This window comes from Hipposideros armiger, unplaced genomic scaffold (assembly GCF_001890085.2).
Source record: "Hipposideros armiger isolate ML-2016 unplaced genomic scaffold, ASM189008v1 scaffold_839, whole genome shotgun sequence".
In the NCBI taxonomy this organism is placed as follows: domain Eukaryota; kingdom Metazoa; phylum Chordata; class Mammalia; order Chiroptera; family Hipposideridae; genus Hipposideros; species Hipposideros armiger.
Window position 1 is genome coordinate 125,743 of NW_017732189.1, and position 9,345 is coordinate 135,087.

Below are 9,345 nucleotides of genomic sequence, written 5' to 3' on the forward strand. Positions count from 1 at the left end.
AGAGCTGTGCGCGCGGCATGCGGGGCTCACCCACCCGCGGGGGCTCGGCAGTGCCCGCCGCAGGGGGAGGCACCTGGCGCGGGGTCCCACCCAGGGCGCCCTTCGCGAGGCTCCGGCACCAACAGTGGGGCTGCGGGGCTGCGAGGCTGCGGGGAGGGCGGCGCGGGGCGGGGCTTGGCTGCGGGGAAATGACGTTGCCAACCCCGCGCGCCCCGCGCGCCCTGGTAACGGCGGCTCCGCGGCTCCCGCGTCCTCCTCCACGTCGCCGCCGCCCCCCGCAGCAGCCCGCCCGGTCCCCGCCTCCCCCCGCAGCTCCGGCGGCGGCCGCCTCGCTGGGTCCCTGGTACCAGGTGGGAGTGGGACCTGCGGGGCCACGCTGCCAGCGACCCCGTCGCCGGGCGCGAGCCGGCAGGGCCCCGGGCTGCTGCCGCCGGACCCCGGGCGTCTGCCCCGCGCCGGTGTCGGCCACAGCCTCGGGCCGGAGGGGCCGCTCGGTCCCTGCACCGGGGTGACCGGGGATCGCGGGCGGGAGGGCGCCTGCAGCTGCGGCTGGAAGGCGCCGGGGCTCGGGTCTGGAAGCGGATGCGCCGGCCCTGGCCTCCCAGACGCCGTTGATTCGGGGACCGCCCCCGAGCGCGGGGACAGGTGCCCTGGCCGGGGTCTGTTGGGAAGATGGCGACCCCGGGCATGAGCTGGCAGCAGCACCATTACGGCGGCTCGGCGGCCGGGGCGACCAAATTCACGCCCTCGCCGGCCGCCGCGCAGCAGGCGGGACACGGCATGGACTACAGCCAGGACCTGCACCTGAAAATGAGCAAGAAAATCGCCCAGCTCACCAAGGTAAGGGCGGCATTGGGGTCTGCACGGCTGTGACTCGACGGGCCGCCCGGGGCTCACCGGCCCCGCCGGGAGGCTGCGCGCCCTGCGCCCGGGGCGAGTTGACGGGGCTGTTACGGGGAAGCAACAACTGGAGACTTACCGCCGAGAGCCGCTCAAACTTCGGTGGAATCCGGCAGCGTTCAACTAGGCAGCTCAGCAGCACGGCGGGGTTTCTGGGACTCGTACCCGGCTGCCCTTTAGGGATAAACCTGCGCAGAGCAACTTAGGATCTACTTCCTTTATTCCACAATAATCAGTCTCATTGGTTTTGCTTTCATGCGTGTGCCAAGGCTCCACGAGGCATTACACTACGTACTGTATGAAGTACAGTACCCTATTTACCCACCATGATCTGGAATCTTTGGAATTAATCAGTTTGTGTGTGTGTGTGTGTGTGTGTGTGTGTGTGTGTGTGTGCGCGCGCGCGTGTGTATATGTGTGTGCATATATATATATATATATATATATATATATATGTATGTATGTATGTATGTGTATATACACACGCACACACACATATGCATGTTACGTAGGTAAAGGGGGAATAAACCTTCCGAGCAATGTAGGAGGGTAAAACATACCATGCATTCCAGTTTGGGGGATTTAATGAGTCATTCCTTATCCTGACAAAATGTCAAACAAGGTTTATTAGATGAATCATGTGTCTGCATTCAGTTAAATGTTTCAGTCTATCAGAAGTTAATTTCCAGAGAGCAAATAGCCTGCAAATTTGGCCAACTGTTGTTTAGGACAGTACTTGGATGGCAAGCGTTTGCAGGTTTAGTAAATGTTGATAATGAGAAAGAGTTGATACCCGTGAAGCAAGAGGAATTTAGGTTGATTATATTGCCCTGTTTAGATATCAGGAGCAATCTTTCAATATCCATTAAGTGAGAAGAAGTGATTAGTAGTTCTGAAAGTTAGTAGAGGTGACAGACCCTAAAGCGTTTAAGCTGATCACAAAGTGGGCTAACCACTTTTTAGGAGCATTAGTATGCTGAAGAGAGGTGGGCATTATGAGGGTTTATTACTGGATAGCCGCTGAAGTCTGACTCTTTCAACCACAAAATTCTCATTATATAATTCCATTACTGGTTAGCAGTTTTGAGAGAGTAAAGGAAAACGGAGTTCAAGAGAGGAAAAGAAGGAAATGGGAGGGAAAAGAGGGTAAACATATTTTGGTGAAGAAAAGTGATTGAGCGTAGAAAAAATAACATGAAAGGATTAAAGAATGAAGACTCAAATGGAAGAGCAAAGGAGAGCATACGTACTCAACCATCCAAGCAAGGCAACATTTTGTAAAGTTAGGCTTTTTGATTTGTATCAGCTGTGTGTCCAGTTTTTACCGTGTCCTCTTGTGACACAGGGTCCCCAAATTCAGATAAAGGAAGGCCCAGGAAGGCACGATACTATACCATCAGAACATTTATACATTTGGGAGCTAAAAGCCAGGCTTCCTGAAATTGTGTTTTGATCTTCAGAATACTGATGTCCAAAATGAAGCACATGGGTATTTATTTATTCTGATCTTACGGTGTGTCCACAACATCCATTGTTCTTATTTTACATCATTCTCCAGAGCCCTGCTCTAAGGAATAGAAATCTTCAGTAAGTTGGTAGTGGAACTGTGTACAGTTTATAAAAGAAGTTTCTTATCCCTCCAGTACACTACTTTTTACTTATGCTTTTTCAAGTTCATGTCTTTTTATCAGAAAAAATAATGTAACACAACTGTTTAAGTGGGAGTACTGAGAGAAGTTGCTGTCACTTTCTGTCTTTCCACTGCCTACGTCAAACCTAATAGGCAGAGGCTGTCCCCATGCCAGTGCTCTCATCACAGCTTGAGTGCTGCACCTAATCTTTACTGAGTGTGACGTGAACTCCTGATTTAGTGTTTATGGTTACAGTTCCTAAACACTTGCACCACTCACTCTGCTAAATGCCTCAGACATTTAATCCCTTATACTAGAGTTGCTTAACCTTGGCACTGTTGACATTTTGGACTGGATAATTACATGTTGGGAATGGGTGGGGCTGTACTATGCATTATAGGATGTTTAGCAGCATCTCTGGTGCTACCCAGTAGGTTCCAATAGCAACCCCGCTCACACACACAGTCAGGACAGTAAACATTGCCAAATGTTCCTGGGGTGAAGGGGGGATTATCCTAGGTTGAAAAACACTGACTTATACTGAAATATCTAGGGTTATTACTCAGATAAGGTGTGAGAAAGAAATGATCTGATAGGACTCTACCCCTTCAGTTTCTGAAACATACAGTAAGACCTGCCTCCCTCATGTACCATTTTAGAAACTGTCAAATTTTACAGTCACATACACACTGTAAATACTGTATCATAAGAATGATATCATGAGTAATATATGAATTGTTAGATTTTAATGGTATTTGCTATATAGAATTTTTACTCATGAAGAGTTTACTAATGAATCCATATCAGCATAGATATGTTAAGCAGAACTATGGTTTGGAACTTGACAATAGCTTATACTTCAAAGCTAGACGTTATAAAGGTAACATTAGATAGGATTTGATTTCTTTTGAAATGAGTCAGTAGAACTCATCTCTTGGGTCGAATGACCCTTTCACAGGGGTAGCCTAAGACCATCAGAAAACAAAAAGATATTTACATTACGATTCATACCAGTAGCAAAATTACAGTTATAGAGTAGCAACGAAAATAATTTTATGGTTGGGGGTCACCACAACATGAGGAACTGTATTAAGGGGTTGTGGCATTAGGAAGGTTGAGAACCGCTGCTTTAGCATTATCGTCAGCATGGCTTGGGAATCTGACACACTGTCTTGACTTAAAACTCCTGCTGTGCCACTTACTAGCCTTTGGCAGTTCACTCAACTCTGAGCCTCAGTTTTCCAGTCTTTAAAAGAAGGATGACAATACTATAACTCTCTAAGATAGTAAGTCAGCTAACAAAATATTACTAAAATACTGAATAATATGTTTTAAAAACGCTCCTCTCTTTTTAAAATAAACCATTCTGCATTTAATAGCATTATATGATATTGTGTTGAGGGTTTCCTGCTAAACTCTTTAGAAATGTATATAGTAATTTTTTTTTCTATTTGAAAGTTTAAATTTTTCACATTTTTCAGAGATTTGTCTGGCTATGAAAGGCTAAGGATGAAAGTAATCTGTAAATTTTGCAGAGAGTGGGTCTCAATATATTTTTAACTAACTGAAAAGCAGTCTCAGCTGCAGACGTATTTGTTCAAAGTCTCTTTCCTAAGAACCTAACACAGCAGCCATCTCTGGAACAGAGCACAGTAGTTCTTTAAGCACCTTTTATGTAAGAGGCACTTTACTAAGTGTTAGAGATACAGCAGAGAGCAAGACACAGTCTTGGCCTTTTAAAGCAAGTCAATCATATTTAGATTACTTGTGTCCAATTTTAAGAATTACTATTAGATTCTTGAATCACGCTGTGGCGTATTTTTGGGATTGTTAATACCTGAACCATCTCAGGATAGGCAGAGAAGCTGGATGGGTTGAATTCTGTTTTATAAGATCACCTTTGTGGACTTCTCTACTCTCCACTGTGTTGACTCTTCAGAGTGCATTAGGCTGAAAAGCAGGACTTGTGGGATGTACTTTTAAAAACAGCTTAATTTTGGCACTCACCGCGTCCCTTTCAGTTTACTCTGTGAGATTGGCTCATCCCCTGCGCGTTGGATCAACTTGACTTTTCTGGTTACTTTTAGATAATGCAAATTGTCCTTCAGTAACTAAGTTGCAAAGGTCTCAATTTGATTATTAAAACGTCTAGTACCAACAAATAAAAACCCCAAACCAAGCTGAATAACGGGTGAAGTTTCTCCCCCATGCCCACTCCCTGGCTCTGCCTATTGCAAGGGGGAAGCCAGTAATGGGGCGTGGTGGTGGGGAAACCAGTGGCTTGTTTTTTTCTGACCGGGCTTTTCTACCCCTGCTTTGCCTCACCAGTCCTGGTTTCCGACCCCTCCCAAGTTGGACAAGGAAGAAGGGAGGGGAGAAAAGAGGAGCAGCAAATGTGGTTCCTCAACCTCCCACCTCAGTTACGCGCGCTTCCTCTCCCCAGGTTGCTTGAGAAGGAGAACGCGTCTGTAATTCTGGCTGCTTGCTTACTCCTTCCTGAGCCTCTTGGATCTGGCAGGATCTTCACGTTCTTTTTGCTGAGGTCCATGCAAGCTCCAGGTAACACTCCTGGGTGGGCTTAGGTGACCCCACGCCAGCTTTCTCCGTCTCTCCCTTAGGGCCCACATGCTCCGTAGGCAGCTCTCATTCCTTGCCCGGCATGCTCTGGAAGTGGTTCCAACTCAGTCAGCTCTCTTCTGCCGTCACATGTCTCTTCATCCAGCTTCTCATCCTTAGATTTTCCAGGTGTGAATCAGGTACCAGTTCAGTTATGTTCGTCAACATGAGTGAGACATGATAATACCAGGCTCTTCAAGTCCCATCAAAGCCTTTCCCCCCAGGCTTTAGGTGAGGGGCAAGCAACCACCTCTCCCCTCCCCCTTGAAGGCGAGGGCACTTGTTCACATAGCTCTCCCCAAGGAGCCTTATCCAACCCTCCTCCCTGTAATCTTGAAGCTTCTCTCGTTGGTGTTGGGGTTTGGAGGTAACACAGCTCAACACTCCTCTCTTTAGACTGCCTCCTTTGGAAATTTTGAGAATGTTCTGGCACCTGCTTTGGAACATTGATTGTTTTTGGTTCTCAGTAGAAACTTCCCTTTTAATATCCTGTTAAGTTCACTGCTCATCCAATGTCTCTTTAGTGGATTGCACTTTCAATATAGTTCAGTCCGGTTATCACTGACAGACAGACCTAGTGTAGAGTGGAATATAAGGTTCTGAAGAGCAGGAAGTGGTTTCTTTGTGTTTTCTGTGCTTAGCATTGAGCCTTCCTCTTTTAGTACCCAGCTTCTGTCCCTCCTCCAGAAAGCTGCCGTGACCAACCTGGGCCTTTCTGGGTTTGCCTTACTCTGAATTATTCTAATATTTATTGCCTGTGCTGCTTTGATACTTAATAATACAAATTTGCAAAATACTGTTTATTGTGTTTATAAATGTACCTTGTTCTTCCGATTTGACTGTAAGTTCCTCAGCTGTAGAGACTGTATCTTATATTTCATGTAACCTTACTATGAATGCTTTGCACATAGTATAAAAGCTTAGTAAATATTTATTGAAGATGGTGGTGGTGGTGGTGGTGGTGATGCTGTACCATGTAATTTTGTTATACAGTAGAGGAAGTCAGTAGTAAATAATTCTGAGGAATTGTATCTGCTACTCTTCTGGGCTAATGCTAGATCATTTCGTTTGAGTTAAATTACTCTTAAATATTTAAATGATTATTGGCTTCCCCTTAAACTGCTTTAAAAAGTTATAACATCTCATTATATACTTACGTTTTTTATGTAAAAATAAAAATTTAAAGCACTCTGTCTAAGATATAAATATTATTTGTCATTTCAAAATGTAGGTAATTGATACAGCAGGTTCTTAGCAAATGAAAATGTCTCAAATCAATCATTTAATACTAACTCTGCTTTTACTATATCCTAAACCAGAATGTGTTTATATAATCCCAAAACCAGTGAAATTTTCAAACAATCCTGTTTTCTGTACATTAAATGCAATTGGTTTTTCACTAGTTGGTTTGTTTGAATTACCTATGTACTGTTTCATAATAGTCACTTTTGGTTATGACTTGGGTTGTTTCAGCTTAGCGCATGCGAAATGCATCTTTTTTTTCCTCCTTTATTACATTGTAGCTTTGTCATTCTATTATGTAGTATCTTGGATGTAATCCTTTAGTTATGAGTGGTTTGAATTAATTTTTTTATATTTTATTATTGGCACAAAAGCATGGTATACTATTTATCAATTGTTCCCCCCCTTTCCCCCCGAAAAAAGTGACTGCCTTTAGAGTTAAAAGGTCCTAACCCTTTCATTTTATAGGTGTGGAAGTTGAGGGCCCAAAGTCATTTGAAAATTACGCTGCTTGTCACTGGCAGAACCTGCACATAAACCCAGGTCTCTGGGTTGGTGTAGGAGAGGAGAAGCTACCAGAGCAGGTCTCTTTCCCCTGTGTCGGCCTTCTTTCTAACTAGTATTACTCATAAGAGGACACAGAGTTGTTGGTGGTTATTTTCTCATGTTGGAACCATGTTTTGCTTCCCATCCGAATCAGACTTTTGATGAGAGGGAAACCAGTGCGCCTCTCTACACTTGTAGAACCTCTGCACTTATAATAGGCTGTACAATGTGTAATTGTGGCTTTGGTAAATTTGTAATAGAGATTTTTTTTTTGGATTCTCAGATAAATGTCATAATATTTTCGTGTTTTTATTAACAGCTTTAGTCATTAAAGATTTAAAACATTTTTAAATTGTGTTGTTTTAGAAACTGTCATAGCTGGTGTCAAAGTTACTATTGTGTGGTTATTTAAAAATTTTTTTCCTCTGACTGCTTGCTTTTTTATTTTTTTTTAATTGGATTGTTGCTCAGGCCCCATTAACTGAAGGCAGTAAGTTGGAAGTTTTCCAGTTTATTTCTCTCTCCCTTTCTCCTTTGTTTATGAAAATCCTTTGCAGGTCTTCTAATTGCCAACCTCTTAAAAGGCGGAATGAAGGATAAAGTTTAGGCAAAAAGTGATTGAAGCAATCTGTTAACTTTAATTGAATTAATATGTAAACGCTTGTAGGTTAATTCTTAAAATTATGAATATTTCTGAAACATTTGTATCTCTTAAATTTGAGATGAGAATGAAGAGTAAATTGGGTCTGTAAAGCCAGTTAGCTTCTGAATGATAATAGGAAGTAGTGGGAGTGGGAAGAGAATTGATAAGTAAAATCAACGAAAAACATCCAGCCCAAGAGAAAATTTATAAGAATTTATTTGAGCCAAACTGACGACAATTGCTGGGAAGCAAAGTCTCAACTGATTAAGAAAATGCTCCAGAAAATGGTTGTTTTTAAACTTATTTTATACATTAGAATCCAAGGAGGAAGGTTACATGAAATCCATTGGTTGTAGATTAAGGGGGTGGGAGAAAGCAAAGCGGGGAAATCTCTGGAATTGGATAAAAGTACATTGGAAAGACAGGTACTTCTCCCACACAGGTGGGTGCAGGGTAGCTAACAGTTCGCCCTTTATAGCACATAGAGATGGTACTCAGGAGACAAGCATAATGAGGAATTTTGCAGTTTCCAGCTCTGGTCCAGAAAAAGGATTAAAGATGATATTTTAGGTACAAAAAGACAAAAGAACAGGCCCACTGAAAAGGCACAGATTGACTTTACGAGGAAGCTTGAGATATGACTTCCTGCCATGGCCCACCTTTGTTAGCAATTTTGATGTTCACACCATCCTCTGTGGTTATTTTCAGTCCCCTGAGCTTGTCAGATTTAACATGTGGCCCCTTTTCCATCCACAGGAAGTAGTGAGAGTGAGAAGAGAATTGATAAAATACTGATATCTTCCCTTTCAATTTATCTTACGAGATTTAAACATTGTTTACTGTTGGTAGTCAAATAAACTTGAATATTATGCCATGAAATAGGATTGATGTGAATAATGGAAAGTCTTAATGCAATACTTGTTTTTTCATCACAGAAAGTTTCTGTCCTAAAGGCCACTTGTGAAATGAAAAGGAAATTAAATAAGTCTGTCAAAATTGGTCTCCTGAGGAGAGAGGGGAGACAATTGCTAACTGAATTCAGGATTTTTTTTTCTTTTTGTAAATAAAAACAATGTTATAAATATATGTGTGTTGGGGGGGGGAAACTATGATCAGATTAATTTTATGTTTCAAGTGTGACTGAGCCATAGAGGCTTTTAGATTGACCCAGGAACTTAACAGTCCTTTTAAATATTATTTGAAAATAGTCTCATACTGCCAATCAATTAATATATAAAAATGCATTTTGGAAACACCAGCCTTTGCAGGTTGGGGATCACCAGTTGTAGTCAATATTTTGGTATACTTAAAATTTGAGACCAAAGCAAATATTTTAGAAAATAAATCTTTTATTCTTAGCTTTCTATTAAAAATATAGCAGTGAGTACTATCACTTGTAGGCCTCAAACTTATTTCACTAATGATTATATTTTCTTTCCTACCAAAGCTTTAGCAAGAATATGTTAAAAGTAGTGAAGTTGAATGTGTAAAAATTTTGACCAATATCTTTTACCACTGTCATTTTGAGATATAAAGAAACTACCAAAGGACTTTTGGTAGATGGAAAAACAAAAGACCTAGTGATCAACCATAATACTTGGGATTTGGATATTAGACTCAGCTACTGTGTACCACCTTATTTATTATAAGAGATATAGTATTTTTTTTTAATTTTTATTGGGGAATTGGGGGGATGGGAACAGTGCTGGGGAATTGGGGAAGGGGAACAGACAAGTTGCTGTCATTTTGTTCTTCAGTCTAGTTGTG

At 42.4% G+C, this 9,345-nt stretch overlaps 1 protein-coding gene across 1 annotated transcript in view; it reads left to right on the forward strand.

The window, feature by feature from the left end:
• Nucleotides 1-228: 228 nt before the first annotated feature.
• The window catches only part of FAM184A (family with sequence similarity 184 member A), a 133,041-nt gene continuing 123,924 nt past the window's right edge, over nt 229-9,345 (forward strand). Inside the window, exon 1 of the mRNA XM_019629330.1 lies at nt 229-840. Coding sequence (XP_019484875.1) covers nt 673-840 — 168 coding nt within the window. The 5' untranslated portion in view covers nt 229-672. The remainder of the gene's footprint in view (nt 841-9,345) is intronic.